General features: G+C 48.3%; 1 protein-coding gene across 16 annotated transcripts in view; it reads right to left on the bottom strand.

Moving 5' to 3' along the window:
• Positions 1-16,009, bottom strand: part of LOC106606575 (dual E2 ubiquitin-conjugating enzyme/E3 ubiquitin-protein ligase BIRC6) — a 151,353-nt gene that overhangs the window by 89,137 nt on the left and 46,207 nt on the right. For 6 of the 16 annotated variants that reach the window (XM_082975553.1, XM_082975571.1, XM_082975584.1 and 3 more), the window contains exons 18-45: positions 15,254-15,415; positions 14,319-14,450; positions 14,119-14,216; positions 13,840-13,987; positions 13,540-13,673; positions 13,288-13,434; positions 12,992-13,179; positions 12,449-12,751; positions 12,176-12,275; positions 11,797-12,011; positions 11,370-11,578; positions 10,849-11,195; positions 9,639-9,858; positions 8,553-8,971; positions 8,070-8,197; positions 7,144-7,275; positions 6,594-6,809; positions 6,235-6,418; positions 5,852-6,052; positions 5,125-5,258; positions 4,375-4,528; positions 4,104-4,220; positions 3,822-3,979; positions 3,482-3,608; positions 3,211-3,321; positions 2,749-3,007; positions 1,955-2,526; positions 1,661-1,836 (exon numbers count right to left, since the gene is read on the bottom strand). In XM_082975553.1, coding sequence (XP_082831679.1) covers positions 1,661-1,836; positions 1,955-2,526; positions 2,749-3,007; positions 3,211-3,321; positions 3,482-3,608; positions 3,822-3,979; positions 4,104-4,220; positions 4,375-4,528; positions 5,125-5,258; positions 5,852-6,052; positions 6,235-6,418; positions 6,594-6,809; positions 7,144-7,275; positions 8,070-8,197; positions 8,553-8,971; positions 9,639-9,858; positions 10,849-11,195; positions 11,370-11,578; positions 11,797-12,011; positions 12,176-12,275; positions 12,449-12,751; positions 12,992-13,179; positions 13,288-13,434; positions 13,540-13,673; positions 13,840-13,987; positions 14,119-14,216; positions 14,319-14,450; positions 15,254-15,415 — 5,491 coding nt within the window. The remainder of the gene's footprint in view (positions 1-1,660; positions 1,837-1,954; positions 2,527-2,748; positions 3,008-3,210; positions 3,322-3,481; positions 3,609-3,821; positions 3,980-4,103; positions 4,221-4,374; positions 4,529-5,124; positions 5,259-5,851; positions 6,053-6,234; positions 6,419-6,593; positions 6,810-7,143; positions 7,276-8,069; positions 8,198-8,552; positions 8,972-9,638; positions 9,859-10,848; positions 11,196-11,369; positions 11,579-11,796; positions 12,012-12,175; positions 12,276-12,448; positions 12,752-12,991; positions 13,180-13,287; positions 13,435-13,539; positions 13,674-13,839; positions 13,988-14,118; positions 14,217-14,318; positions 14,451-15,253; positions 15,416-16,009) is intronic. The other 10 variants (XM_082975599.1, XM_014202984.3, XM_082975574.1 and 7 more) reach the window with 8 other exon arrangements.

Here is a 16,009-nt window from a genome sequence, read left to right as displayed (position 1 = left end):
AAATAAAGGGAACACTAAAATAACACATCCTAGATCTGAATGAATGAAATAATCTTATTAAATACTTTTTTCTTTACATAGTTGAATGTGCTGACAACAAAAATCACACTAAAATAAATCAATGGAAATCCAATTTATCAACCCATGGAGGTCTGGATTTGGAGTCACACTCAAAATTAAAGTGGAAAACCACACTACAGGCTGATCCAACTTTGATGTAATGTCCTTAAAACAAGTCAAAATGAGGCTCAGTGGTGTGTGTGGCCTCCACGTGCCTGTATGACCTCCCTACAACGCCTGGGCATGCTCCTGATGAGGTGGCAGGATGGTCTCCTGAGGGATCTCCTCCCAGACCTGGACTAGAGCATCCGCCAACTCCTGGACAGTCTGTGGTGCAACGTGGCGTTGGTGGATGGAGCGAGACATGATGTCCCAGATGTGCTCAATTGGATTCAGGTCTGGGGAACGGGCGGGCCAGTCCATAGCATCAATGCCTTCCTCTTGCAGGAACTGCTGACACACTCCAGCCACATGAGGTCTAGCATTGTCTTGCATTAGGAGGAACCCAGGGCAAACCGCACCAGCATATGGTCTCACAAGGGGTCTGAGGATCTCATCTCAGTACCTAATGGCAGTCAGGCTACCTCTGGCGAGCACATGGAGGGCTGTGCGGACCCCAAAGAAATGCCACCCCACACCATGACTGACCCACCGCGAAACCGGTCATGCTGGAGGATGATGCAGGCAGCAGAACGTTCTCAACGGCGTCTCCAGACTCTGTCACGTCTGTCACATGTGCTCAGTGTGAACCTGCTTTCATCTGTGAAGAGCACAGGGCGCCAGTGGCGAATTTGCCAATCTTGGTGTTCTCTGGCAAATGCCAAACGTCCTGCACGGTGTTGGGCTGTAAGCACAACCCCCACCTGTGGACGTCGGGCCCTCATACCACCCTCATGGAGTCTGTTTCTGACTGTTTGAGCAGACACATGCACATTTGTGACCTGCTGGAGGTCATTTTGCAGGGCTCTGGCAGTGCTTCTCCTGCTCCTCCTTGCACAAAGGCGGAGGTTGGGGTCCTGCTGCTGGGTTGTTGCCCTCCTACGGCCTCCTCCACGTCTCCTGATGTACTGGCCTGTCTCCTGGTAGCGCCTCCATGCTCTGGACACTACGCTGACAGACACAGCAAACCTTCTTGCCACAGCTCGCATTGATGTGCCATCCTGGATGAGCTGCACTACCTGAGCCACTTGTGTGGGTTGTAGACTCCGTCTCATGCTACCACTAGAGTGAAAGCACCGCCAGCATTCAAAAGTGACCAAAACATCAGCCAGGAAGCATAGGAACTGAGAAGTGGTCTGTGGTTACCACCTGCAGAACCACTCCTTTATTGGGGGTGTCTTGCTAATTGCCTATAATTTCCACCTGTTGTCTATTCCATTTGCACAACAGCATGTGAAATGTATTGTCAATCAGTGTTGCTTCCTAAGTGGACAGTTTGATTTCACCGAAGTGTGATTGACTTGGAGTTACATTGTTTTGTTTAAGTGTTCCCTTTATTTTTTTGAGGAGTATATTTTTCCTCAATCCTTTTTAATCTTGACAAGTAAATCTCTAAAAACAGAGACGATGTCAGTTGGGTCATGGCTGAGCTCAGTCTTACCTGTCTGCCCATGTACCCACAGGCCATGTAGGTGAGGATGGGCTGCAGCATGACCTGCACCGAGGTGGCCCTCTTGCTCAGGGTGGTGAGGATGGTGAAAAGGCCGTCTCCTACAGAGATGGCATCTAGTCCTCCATGGAAATTCTCATGCTTGGTCAGGTGGAGACCACTAGCACCTGAAGACAGGAAGGTAAAGCGTTATCAATAAGAAGCACTTGAATATCTTATCCGCTAATCCGGGATCCCTCTAAATAAACGCTTTCTAAAAAAGGGACGTGTGAGGATAAGGCCTACCTATGATCATAGCCATGGCGCTGCTGTTGCACTGGCCCAGAGCCGAGAGGATCTGGCTCATGATCTGCTGGTTGGCCAGCACCAGGTCAGCCACTCCGGCCGCAGGGCCCTGGTTAGGGGTGGACCCGCCCGCTGCCCCCTCCTTGCTGCCGCACACCTTCTCCTCGTCCGACACGCTGCTGTCCGACGCCCCGCTGCCCGCCGGCGGCAGACGCCCGCTGAACTCGCGGTCGCCCGACAGGGGCAGCTGGACCAGGGCGTTGACCAGCTTGAGCAGGTCGAACATGAGTTGGTCGCGTGTGGTCTCGCCGCACACCGCCTTGGCGTCGCCGGGCCGGATGATGTTGGCGAATAGGCCTCCGAAGCAGGCGCGGGCACCCACAGCGCTGTCGGAACCGCTGCGGGACACCACCTTGTCAGAGCAGGTGATGTAGTGATGCACCAGGAAGGTGATGGACTCGATGACAGAGGAGATGGTGCTAACTGACACCACCTCAAAGTTCTGCTCCAGGGTGAACTCTAACAGCTTGACCTGGGCGTCCAGAGGACCCTGGCCTGACTGGAACGGACCCCTGAAGGATGGGCAGAGGAGAAAAGATGGGATCATTGACGAAGGTGCTTCCTAACAAATCATTGTACTGTTTTGTGTTGGAATCAAAAGGATTGCTTTTGTTCCAGCCCAGCTCCAACACAGATAAATTGAAGACGATGATTAGTTATAATTTGAATTACGCGTCTTAAGTGCTGGCGTGAAACAAAAGCTGCTTATGATGTCTCTAGAGTAGACAACCTACCTCTCAGTGGACAGGATGTGCATTAGTTTGAGCAGGAACTCACTGAACATCTGTGGGCAGGTGGAAGAGAGATGCACCTGGAGTCTGGTGAGGAACTCCTGCATAGCTTGGGTGGCGGTGGGGCCGACCTGGGAGCTGTGCTGGCTGGTGCCGTGGGGGTTGCTCCCAGACAGGAAACGCACGAGCACGTGCACCAGCGTAGGGTCCGACACCATCTGCTGGGCCGTGCTCTCATGAGCTCCCATCCCACTGCTGGAGGCTAAGGAACAGAGACACACAGGACCAAAACACACTTGATTAAAAAGGAGTACTATTGAAAGTCCTTTGGCCTCGTTTACATCTTCGGTTACACTGCATATTCAATATGGACTTACTATTTCGCAATCCTCGAATGGGAAACGTCAGTCAGAGTTGTTGTCAGACACTGTCTTGAGAGTGAAACCCTAGGAATGGTGGACTTACCACAGGAAGGCATGTTGGTCATGAGGGTAAGGGAGTGCAGCACCAGGCACCAGGTCCTCAGGGAGGTGTTGGGGTACCAGGCTAGCACCGACAGGAAACTGTTGATAGAGGCTGCAGGGAAACACAGGGGACAGCAGTTTAACATACTAACACGTACACTTCCCCGTGTGGAAGGGAAAACAGTGAATGATTCACGCAAGAGAAATCCAGTGGTTTGAGAGTTAAGCGGCGAAAGGGAGTGAACGGAGACACACACAGGGTGACCTCTGACCTTGGTTGAGTGGGATGGTGGGCACTCTGCTGGCGTTGAACAGGAAAATATCCGATCCACTTTCCTCAGTGCCCCCAGAGCAGGAGTTGAGACTGAGGGTCAGCCACAGTTGCAGCAGAGACTCCATCTAAGTCAGAAAGACATGTGAACACTTCATCTACAAATCCACTTATCCAGGGTAAGCAACGTATTCTTGACAACGGTACAGTACGTTACCTCTACTGCCACATCCTTACAAAACTGTGTTGAGGGATGTAAAAAACACAGTGAAGTGCAACAAGTCATTCAAGTCTTCTGGAGTAGCAGAGCCCTTGGACTACACCGTCTGTTGGTGACTGACCTGTACGTGGTGCACCTGGAGCATGGAGAAGAGCTTGTTGAAGCAGGCACTCAGCATGGGGATGGAGGAGGCCTGTACCATTAGGCTGCTTCCTGGTGGGGAACCCCCACGGAGTCCCCGCAGCAGAGAATCATCCGTCCCATTGGATGCCTGGGACACTGAAGGGAGAGAAGTGACAAGGGTCAGCCATCTTTCATGCTTCACAAGGCTTTACATTTTTTTCCCCAAGACTCAAGTGTACATGACCAAACATCTATAAATACTTGTTCGGTAGGTTTATACCTGCGGGGGACGTTGATGTGAGCGCCTGTAAGATGGAGTCGGCCTCCAGAGTAGCCATCATCTTGAGCATTAGCTCAGCCTGCTGCTCCAGCCCCACCTCCAGGCGGGCGTCCAGAGCTGAGGGAGAGGACAAAAAGGTCAGGGTTATAGAAGGTGGACCGTATTCCTTTACATGCATGGAACACGCTAGAATACAAAGAAGCAGAAGTGTGGAATCCAGTTTGGGAGCTGATATCCGGATACAAAAAAAATTCTAATAATGAGCCCTTACCTTGCGACACAGACACAGAGAGACTCTGAGAGCCAGGCTTTTCGACAGCAACCGGGGGCTTGGACACAGCAATCCCTACTCCCCCTATGTAGGGGTTGTAACCGTAAGTGCCATAGTCAGCACCCCAGTAGTCATACCAGGTGCTGCTAATAGGCTGTAGGAAGAGAGAGACAAGAGAAACGCAAATGCAGTCATTCTTGTCAGATCCTAGCTACCGGTATAATATTACATGCACATTAACACGACATTCTTTTGCATGCAATGGTGGAGTGAAGAGGAGAAATACGTCCCCAAGTTTGATTGATTGGGTCTACATACACAACATTGCTTTGAGACTCAAAATGCCTGAATGGAGTTAAATTGGAACGTTTCTGAGTAATTAGAGTGCAAGGCTAAGAGGGAGGTGGTGTTGGGGAGGGATTCAATACGACTGCAGAACTTTGTATTACATATTATCTACAAAAAAAAATGCATTGTGAGAAGAGGTTGAACACTATGGTTTGAAGTTTGTATAGCTACATCATTGATCAGCGGGGTTCATTTAAGTTCATGTACTAACCCGAGGTGATTGTGTCAATACTGAACTCAACGGAAATGCAAGAGAGCATGGAGAGGGGAGTGGAACAGGAAAAACAACGGAAATGCAAGAGAGCATGGAGAGGGGAGTGGAACAGGAAAAACAACGGAAATGCAAGAGAGCATGGAGAGGGGAGTGGAACAGGAAAAAGGTGAGTCAAGTAAATGACGTACCTTAAAGACTTTGGCGGCGAGGGGATCTTTTTCCAAATCAATATCTAAAGGATCAATATCAACATCCATGAGGTCTTGTAGCAAGTCAAAGTCAATGTCTTTATCTTTTTCCAAAGATGACAGAGAGGGAGCACCTTCGGATAACGAAAAGAGCTTTAATATTGCCAAGCAAGCACACTAAAAACAGCAAACTCACAGAGGCCTTCTTTTAGGAAGTCACTAGGCAATTTTAAGGCCTACAAACATTTCTTTCTGCAGTTGAGAGGGAGTCCAAGCAATGGATGTTTGCCCACTAAATCAGCAATCTGACAACTTTAGCCAAAATTCAGACGTGATATAAGTGCTTTTGTGTAAATCATTGATGTCGTCTTGGGAATGAAGATTTGTGACAGTACCATGAAGTAGTGCATCATTTTTACAGATTAAATCCCCGTAGTCTTAAAGAAAATAACCAGCCCCCCCTTGAAACGTCTGGATATCTAATAGGCAATGAAGATACACTGTTTGAACTCCCCCTCCAAAAGGCAAACAGTCCACTCAGAATTAAACTGGTTAGAGAAGCTCTCAATAGTCTCCTTTTAAAAAAAAAACTGAAATCAAATACAAAAATAAACATGCAGCTAGCTAAAAGGGGAAAAAAAGAAAAACAATTTAACACAAATGCATCCATTTGGGGGAGGTGGGGTCCATGTGTAAAATGTTGTCAAGGACGGGCCTACCAACGCACTTTGGAAAACAGATGAGGTCCCAGGAGTACCTGCGATGATATCCGGGACCAGGGCCTCGTCGATGGTCTCCACCTGGGGGATGGGGGTGGGCTGGGCCAGGGAGTCAGAGTCTATCCCTGCTGAGGACGACGATGCCCCTGCCTCCTCACCCACCGCCCCCTCGTCCATACCATCCAGGGACCCTGGGGACAGCAACTCCCCTGAGGAGAGGGGACAGGACAGGACAAGGTTAGTGCTGGGAGAAATCAAAATGACCAGACTCCCAGCAATGCAAGGAATCCCCAAATCCATTGTTCTCTTGAATACCAGCTTTTTCTGGAAAACAGAGTTCACAATGAAGTGTGAATTGAAGAGTGAATTGAATTGTAGCAGCACCCCCTACCTGCCAGGATGTCCTGCAGCATGCAGGTGAGGGAGTACTGGGCCCAGGCACCTCCCCAGGAGATGTCGCCCCTGTTGAAGTCTGTCCCCACCAGCAGCAGCAGCAGACGCTCCAGCTGGTGCTCCGACACCACCTCACACAGGTGGATGGTGGGCCTGGTGGCATTGGCTATCCTGGCCAAGACCTGCAAAGTCAAATCAGACAGTGATCAGCATAAATGGATACTTTGTCACAAAGTTAAGTAGCCATTTAGAGCCAACCAAATCCATCTTCGCCAGCAGTAGTCGTGGTGGTAGTAGTAGTGGTAACATCAAGTGTGCCCTCTATTCAACTGAACTTGAAGTTGTGGCTGTGCATACCTTGCAGACGAACAGCAGGAGGTCTGCGTGGCAGGTGAAGTCCATGGAGAGGAGGAAGAGGGCCAGTTTCTGTACCACGGAGATGCAGCGCTCATGGGCCAGGGTGAAGGGCAGAGGCTCCACCTCAGGGGGCTCCTTGGCAGCGGTGGCCTCTGTGTCCAGGGTGGAGCGAGGCCACTCGGCTGTACGCCTCAGACGGATCAGGTCCTTAAAGTGCTGCCAGAGCGAGAGAGAGATGGAGAGGCAAATGTCAGGCAGGGGAAGTCGATGAATCCACATGGTTTCATCGATCCCTATTGAAACTAGCATACTTGTAACCCGTGTGAGTGTGTTTGGTACAGAAGTTATGCTTAAGTGTATGCAGATCTGTCGTAACTTGTGAAAGTTGGCCCCAAAACATGCAGTGTTGAGGATATTTTACTTTATATTCCTGTGTTCCCAAGATGAGAAAAAGCATAGAAATAGAATTACTTAATTCTTAGTCATTCCATTTCCAGATTGATCAGTCAAAACAGAAAGCTTTCCTTTTCAGATATTCTGAAATCCTCACCTTGGATGTGGCCTGTTTCAGCTTGGCCTGCTCCACCAGCAGTTTGTATGAGGAGCTTTTGTTGCTCTGGATCTTCTCCTTCTCAATTTGCTCCACCAAAGCTTTCTGTTTTGCCTTCAATAGATTTAACTGCTACAATGAAAAGGGCATGATAAATATAAACACAGCACAGACCATCTACAACATGCAGAGACGTCATGCGAAGCCATTAATAAGGAGAATCCCAGTGGTGTAAAGTACTCAAGTAAAAATACTTTAAAGTACTACTTAAACTTGTTTTTTGGGCTATCTGTACTTTATATTTGACAACTTTTACTTCACTACATTCTTAAAAGAAAACAAGTGTACTTTTTACTCCATACATTTTTCCTGGCACGCAAAATATTTGATACATTTTGAATGTTTAGCGGGACAGGAAAATGGTCCAATTCACACACTTATCAAGAGAACATCCCTGGTCATCCCTACTGCCTCAGATCTGGTGGACTCACTAAACACAAATGCTTTGTTTGTAAATGACGTGTTGGAGTGTGCCCCGAGCTATCCGTAAATAAAACATTTTTTAAATTGTGTTGTCTGGATTGCATAATATAAGGAGTTTGAAATGATTTACACTTATTTTTTTATACTTAACTATATTTTAGCATTACATTTACTTTTGATACTTAAGTATATTTAAAACCAAATACTTTTAGACTTTTACTCAAGTAGGTATTTTACTGGCTGACTTTCACAGTTTCTCGAGTCATTTTCAATTAAGACAACTTTATTTTTACTCAAGTACGACAAATTGGGTACTTTATCCACCACTGGAGAATCCCATAATTGTGACGAATACAGATTTATGAGGTATGAAAAAACATGGCAGATACACAACTCCCTGACGTTTTTGAGATGGAACAAATGTTGGATTTGGACACATTTACCTGTTTGTGGTGCACCAGCTGTTTGCGGATCTTGCGGGAGTACAGACGGTCCAGGCTGCTGTTGCCTTTGGTTGATCTGTTGGAGCTGGAGGACTGGAGGCTGTTATTTATAAAGCTCCACTGATTACCTTGATTCATTGGGGTGAGAGAGACGGAAAAAAGGCATGTTAGACTTGTGTTTTGGGTTCCAAATCAATATGCATTACCCTGTTAAAAGGATTCATGGCGATCAAAACTGAAGAAATATTGTAATAACTTAACTTTATAGCCACTCAAAACCAAGGGTAATAGAATAAGGTTTCTCCTAAGCCTATAACGTCACTCACACAAGGCTAAAGAAAATGAGAAAAGCCACATGCATAAGTCAAAAAAGGGGAAATCGGGTGGACAAAACAAGATCACTTTTGGGATTTCTTGACCTCATAAATCATCAGTACCAGATCTCATCCGAGAGCTACACCGCACTAGCCTACACTACACTACCTGTGAAGGTGCGCTCCCTCTCCTTCCCTCCCTGGTGCTTCTTGCCTGCAGACGCCTCATCCTCCACGCTGGCCACGTAGTCCAGCAGTCGTGACACAAGCATCACCACCCAGCTGATCATGGGGACGTCCAACACACCTGCCGCACACACAGACACACACTCATAGGCTGCTGGTTGAGTCCATGGTCCAGGGAGGCCGGTGTTGGTGCTGGGGCCAGGGAGCCCCCCAGCCCCCCATCCCTGCTGCCAGCCCCAGCCCAGGGACCCTCCGGCTAGCCCACCTTCAGTCCTGCGCTGGGTAGCTGACCGGGGCTGCTGTAGAGGGGACAGCAAGCTGTCCAGCAGGTTGAGCAGCCCCTCCAGCACACCGCTGTTGCTCAGAGATCTTTGCCCGATGCAGGACAGGAGCATGAAGACTCTGAGGGAAGACACAGAGGACACGGTCAATCTCCGGAAACATGGTAAAACACAAAAGTCCATAAGTCTGGATGGGTGCTTCTGATACATTCAAACCCATTAGTATCATCACGTGATAACAAACAGTTATCTCTATGGAATCCAATTTCAAATGGGCAGTAGTCGGTTTATGTTGTGTCCAAGGAGCTACTGTTTGTCAGTGTGGTGGTCAATCTAAATAAAGGACTGAAGTGGATCGTAGGGCTGGGAATTGCCAGGGACCTCACAATACGATATTATGGCGATACTTAGGTGCCGATACAACACGCATTGCGATTTTCACGATTCTATATGCATTGCGATTCGATATTGTGATTCGGTGTTCCAAACATATTGCTCACCATATGTCTGCTGCCGAGGGACAAGAGAGCGCCACGAGAAAATGACTTTTGATCAGTCAAAGTGCTGAGAAAACGAATGGGCTCCTTATTTAAAAAGACAGAGAAGAAGCTATGAAGGAAAAATACTGGAGATTTGATGCAGGTAGAGCAAACTAGCGCAAAAATAATATTGCGATATTGTCAAAATGATATATCGTCAAAAACAATATCCCGATATTTAACTACTGGATTTTTCCCTGCATCACTAGTGGATAGATATAGCTCCTCGGACGAATCGTAAAAGCCCACCTGTCCTGGGGGAAGATGAGCAGCTGCTCGGAGTTGTACAGTTCCTGCAGGACGTTGGAGAGGAACTGGCCCCACCAGCGCTCCCCTCCACACAGCTGCACTAGCAGCAGGCCAGCGTGCAGACGGATCTTGGGCGTGCCACTAATGCATAGGTGCTTGAAGAGCTCCTCGCAGGCATGCGCGTGGAACGTGCTCTGCAGAACGGACGGGACTGCGTGACCTAGAGGGAAGAACAAGGAGAGAGAGTGAGCATAATAGAACACAAGAAGCAAGTGAGAGGTGGAGGTCAAATGAGAGACAGGGAAAGCTGGAGGCGGAGAAAAACAGGCAAAAAATAAATAAATACTGTACCAAGGACAGAGATCCACTGAGAAGGTATGTTAAATAATGGAGGGGAAATCGCAACAGAGGGGTAAAAACCAAGTGACGGCCCAAAACATTTAATAGCAAAACGCACTTGACTAAATCAAATAGCCTTCAACAGTAAAAAAAAAAAGGTTAGAAATATAAAGGCTTATTTCCACTGCTGTAAACAGGGCCCATTGGAATTCACTGAGGGTACAGAGGCAGTGCAGGTATAAAGCCAGGCAGCACCAGCAGCAAGGGGGTAATCCATTATTGTCTTTCACGAGAGGAGACTGATGAAACTGTATGACGAGCTGCTGGGGAGCATCAGTGGGGATTTATTTGATGGGTGAGAGAAGGAGATTGTTAAGCACACTTATAACAGCGCCGTGGGCTTTCGGTTAACTTTGAACAACTTTAAAAAGAGAGGTATCCAAGTGCAACTTTTTCCAAGGAGACGATACAGAATGGCTTGTGAGAATATGATAGAAAACATTAAATATGTATGCTTTTTCAATTCAAAAGGCAAGTGAGGGCAGAGAAAATTATTGATTCCTAAAAAGATGTAAGAATGAATTAAAAAAATTAAAAAAACGTTCCCATCGCTTGAAATAATAATGAATGCTCAACCATGGCTATAACGTCAAAAATGCTTTAGGCTTTTGCAAGGGGAAAACCAAGCAGATCAGACACAGAAAGACAATACCCAATGTCCTCTCGGGATGTTGTGAGGACAACGGACAATCGGGTAAAGGATGATATTGGTTTGAAGCTAGGCCAACAGAGATGTATGAATACGGGATACAGTCAGAAAACTAGACCCCCATCCCTGATACAGACCCTGTGGTCCTCCCAGACATCTCACCGTTGTTGGAGTGCAGCAGGCTGAGCAGGGTGTCCAGCAGGTATCGGATAATGCTTCTCAGCTGCTCGGTGGATGAGTTCTGGATGAGCTCCCGGGGGTCGTAGGGTTCCGGCAGGACCTTGCGCCCGGCCCCTAGGGACACGCGGAGTCTCTGAACGGCGTGGTGGGCCAGGTTGAGCTGCAGCTGCAGCTGAATACAGTCCTGGTAGGCCGAAAAGACCCGCGAGTCCTCCTCCACCGCCTTGTCGGGCTTTCGCAGGAAATACTGGGCGTTGTTGGCACTGTTGAGAGGAGGCAGGTCGATGTTCTGGAGTAACGTCTCTAGCCGGTGGCACGCCAGGTTGTACCTAGAGAAAGATGGAGAGTCAACTGGGCATGCAGCTTATGTATACAGTTTTCCTATATATTGATTCTGGACTACCATGGCTATGTCAAGTATGTCACATAAAACCCTTGCTACTCCTTGACTCAGTACATCAGACAATCAGTGAGCAAACTATTGGGATAGTACGACCTCTGACCTGCACTGGATGTCCTCCTGCAGGGCCACCATCATGGCCAGGTGCTGGTGCACGTCAGGCTGGCTGGCCGCCTCACACTCCCCCCTCAGGGGGTCGTGCATCAGCTTCAGCTCGCTCTCCCAGGGCAGGATGTAGGTGTGACCATAGTAGAAGCCCAATGGGATCTTGGCCCGGGCGTTTGTGCTGCCATAACGCCCAATCACAGTGATCTGTTGGGCGTAGGTGGGTGGGATTGACAGTTTAAGGTGTGGAGAAATGGTTGCTGTTAAGCACAGTGATTTCTTTCACAGAATGCTCACCAAAAAAACGAACAAAATAAAAAAGGTATTTCTCTTTGGCGATCTTACAGTTCAGATACTTACTCTAACCTGTGAAATGGGGGGGGGGGCAAAATAAATCTTCAGAGAATGCACCAAATGCCACTGACCTTCATGAAGCGGCAGACAGGGGGTGGCAACAGGTCGTGCAGGATGAGGGAGTGGGTGCTGATGTCTGTGGCCACTACCAGCCTGCGTCCATCCACCTCCTCCCCCAGCGTCCAGATGTCGATGGACAGGGAGGCCAGGTCCCCACAGGTGGGGATCAGAGCGTCGGTCAGCAGCACGGGGCGACCGAAGTCGAGCGTCACAAACCTCCGCGCTCCTGGGACAAGAGGAGATATTTACACACAAGAGCACACCTAAACAACTTGGCTACATCCCAAATGAATCCCCATTTGTCATCTACTCGTGATATATCCTTTTGAGTTGAAAAAGTTACAACTGTTGACCAAGTCAAAGAGACACAAAAAAAGTAAGTGTACTTACCAGAGTGCATGCGCTCGATAATGATGGACTGTTGCGGAGGAGGCTGGAGGAAGTGAGAGGCTTGAGAGATGACCAAAGCCAGACCGCTGCCCATAGGATTCTGGAACAAACAAACACAGACGCTTTTCAGTCAAAACAGGTAGTCAAACAAACTTAATTGAAATAGTTTGCATTATTTGACCCAATGTAACAAAAATCCCTTGGTGTTCATGTAAAGCCCACATAACATAACTGCTGTGCTATGAGCTATTGAGAATTGTCCACGTTACTGACCGTCTTGGCTTTCTGGCTGTTCTTGTTGTGCGCGGCCAGGTTTACGGGCGGTGGATCCATCATGGAGCCGGGGAAGAGCTGGGCCAGCTCCACACTGATGGCTGCCGACACCGCCTCGTTGGGCGGGGTGAGCGGGGGCGTCATGAACAGCGGGGTGGTCTTGGGCGTCGGGGGGATGACGTCAGAGGGGTGGATGAAGAAGCCAGGGGTGCTGGAAGGCACAGAGTTGTGGATGGGCCCTACGCCGGAGGCCGCAGCTGCTGCTGACGTGGTCTGGTGCAGCTTTGCCTCCAGCTTGGCCTTCTGTTCCGAACACACAGGATTACTACTCGGCTAAACAGGAAACAGTCAACACACGGCTACATGAAGTCTGACATAGGATCTTCGTATACGTGCGTATTGGTAAATAAGGGCTTAGATAAGACTGTATGCATGCGCATGTGTGAGTACATGATTGTATGTCTGTGCCTTTGTGCAAGCGTATGGGCGTGCATACAGGTGTCGGGACATGTCGGTGCTACTACGGGTGCTGGAGTCCCTGACCTGTTGCTGCAGTTTGAGCAGCTGCTGCTGTTTCTCCTGGAGCACCTGCAGCTGCTGCTCTGCAGACACCATGGCGTGGGACAGCGACTGCAGAGCCACCTGGGCGGCAGAGCTCAGCGCCGTAGACGCCTCGCCCACCGTGCCCGCCGACAGGCCACCCACTGCTGGGGTCACCCCAAACGTGCTCACTGGGAGGAGAGGGCAAAGGTCAGGAGCGTCACTCAAAATCCCTGAGGAAGAAACGTGACGATGCCCGTGTTTAATGTTTCCGGATGTAAAAAAGGTGAGTTAGGTACCTGTGAACATGCTTGCGTCGTCCCTCTCCACCCTGGTTCCGTCGCTGGTGGAGATGCAGGTAAAGTGCAGTGGCTCCACCTCCAGGAGCCCGGTGAGGGCCGTGAAGCTGCCCTCGGCCGCCGCACAGCTGCTTACCTTACCGTTCCCTGCAAGAGACACACACACAGTACAGCCCAGACCAACATTTATTTCCTGATAGTTCTTGAAGGGATTGGATAGGTGTAAGCAATAAGGTGGAATGTGGTGCAAACCTGAGAGAATTTCAGAAAGGTCAATCTCGTCAGATTGGACGCCGATGCTGCTGTTGAAGGCATTCTTACAGGAGGAGCCGCTGACTTCCAGGTCAAACAGCACAGGGTCGAAGGGGGAACTGTACAGGCCGTATCTGGGGAGGAGAGACACGGTACAGAGCATTACAATAGAAAGAGGCAAGCTGGGTTCAACACAAACTAGCTTTTATGGTAGTCTAATCACAACATTACCGCTAGTGCTTTTTGGTTTCTTTAGGTCCTGATTGGGGCGTATGGACGCTACAGGGTGAATAGGCCTACCTGGTCTGTAGCAAAGCCTCCAGGGGAGTGAGTCGGTCCTGCAGTTGCCGGGAGACTGCTGTGAGCAGAGAGGCACAGGCCGTGCTGCAGCCTGCCAGGTCCTCATCCTTCACATAGTTCAGCAGCACAAAGTACCAGAACACCGACCCTGAGAGTGAGAGAATCTTATGACACATGCCTTGCAAAACCACGCACTTCCAAAACAATGCTGCTGACAATGCAGAAGCCCTCTATCCGTGCTCAGAGATAAAATTGTGGAAGAACGTCAGTTATACTCACCACCTGTTGCTGCTGCGGGCAAGTAAGGCATATTGTCCAGCAGAGCCTTCAGTAGACCCACGCCAAAGCCCTGCTGACTGGGTTCCCCTTTTCCATTACTGACGACGTAAAAACAAGTTACACCTACCACGTCGCACAAGAGTATGAAAGAGTACGGGTCACGAAACGAAGTCGCAACAGTCATGAAAAGCCTAACTCACCTAATACAAAGTGCAAGAAAGCGGGCGCATTTGTGGGCTATACTCCGTCCAGCCTCAAAAAAACACACCCGCACAATGTCGGTCAGCCGTTTCCTTGTTTTCGTTAGCATAGCCTCCTTTCCTTCTCTCAGGCTGGAAGGAAAACAACAAACACAAAATGTTGATACGTGACCAAACACAGTACAGTGCTCCCTGCATCAGAATGCTAATAATCTCTCATCTCAGAGCCATATACATGCGCTAAAGGAACAACGGAAGAAAACCCGTGGTGGATTGCGCGAGGACACGTCGTTGGAGGCCCTTCTAAAAAATCTGGGGCTATTCGTCAAAATCAGTCACCATTTTAGTGGTCTCACAGGCAATGTGGTTACTAAAATTAGATTGATATATTTAGCTGCATAATATTTAGAAGTTGTCCTTTTCGGGATTCGAAAAAAGATTCTGCTAAATGCTAACTCCTGTTTGTATAAGCTGGTAGCATAGCTAGCCATATATAATTCTGTGGTGGTAGATGCAGTTTTTAAGTGTAACACAGTTGATTGGCGTCGATGACGAACTGTATTGGGGTTGACATTCATACAAGCATTATACTCTGATTTTTACCCTAGCGTAGCGTTAAATACACAAACTATAGCCTAAAAGTCTGCTAACCGTGCTTCTACACCTGCAGTGCTTGCTGTTTGGGGTTTTAGGCTGGGTTTCTGTACAGCACTTTCAGATATCAGCTGATGTAAGAAGGGCTATATAAATACATTTGATTTGATACATTTTGAGGGGTGTCAATGAGGAGAGTCTGGATCCATCTCCCATGGGGGGGGGGGGCATTTCCATTATTTTGATCGAAATTCCAACGGTTTCTTTACTGCAAGTAAAGAGTACATAGATCTCAGTATCTTTATGAATATCACATCCCACTTTCATCCTCTTAGCCCCACCTGCAGGGTCCGTTGGAATAGACTCCAGCCAGCCAGCAGAGGCAGTCCAGGATAAGGCTCTGGGAGTGCTCTGTACCAGGGCCCTTGTCTTCCAGCTTACACAGCCCGTTCAACAGCTTCTCATGGAAATCTGGGAACTGCAGCATGGCACAGCGCTGGACTCTGGAGTAGACAGACATACAGAAGGATCAGTTAGTTCTCATGACATAACATTGTTTTACTGCAACAGTGGAACGAGTATCAAAACATGTCGGTTCTCCTAATATAAAACAAATGCTTTCCGTCACATGCCGTGTAAACAACAGGTGTGGACTAACAGTGAAATGCTTACTTACGGGCCCTTCCCAACAATGCAGAGAGAAAGAAAATAGAGAAATAATAGAAAAGTAAAACAGGTAATAAAAGTAATAGATACACAATAAGTAACGATAACTTTGCTGTATATAAGGGGTACCAGTATCGAGTCTGTGTGTAGCATTACGAGGTAATTGAGGTAGATATGTACATACACTGAGTGTACAAAACATTAAGGACACCTGCTCTTTCCATGACAGACTGACCAGGTAAATCCAGGCGAAAGCTATGATCCCTTATTGATTTCAATTGTTAAAACCACTTCAAAATCAGTGTAGATGAAGGGGAGAGGACGGGTTAAATAATGATTTGCAAGCCTTGAGACATGGATTGTGTATGTGTGCCATTCAGACGTTGAACGGGTAAGACAATATTGTAAGTGCCTTTGAACGGGATAAGGCT

The sequence above is a fragment of the Salmo salar genome, chromosome 01, assembly GCF_965601325.2.
Source record: "Salmo salar chromosome 01, fSalSal1, whole genome shotgun sequence".
NCBI classification, from domain to species: domain Eukaryota; kingdom Metazoa; phylum Chordata; class Actinopteri; order Salmoniformes; family Salmonidae; genus Salmo; species Salmo salar.
Note: the sequence above shows the minus strand (reverse complement) of the source record. Positions and strands in the feature narration are given on the sequence as shown.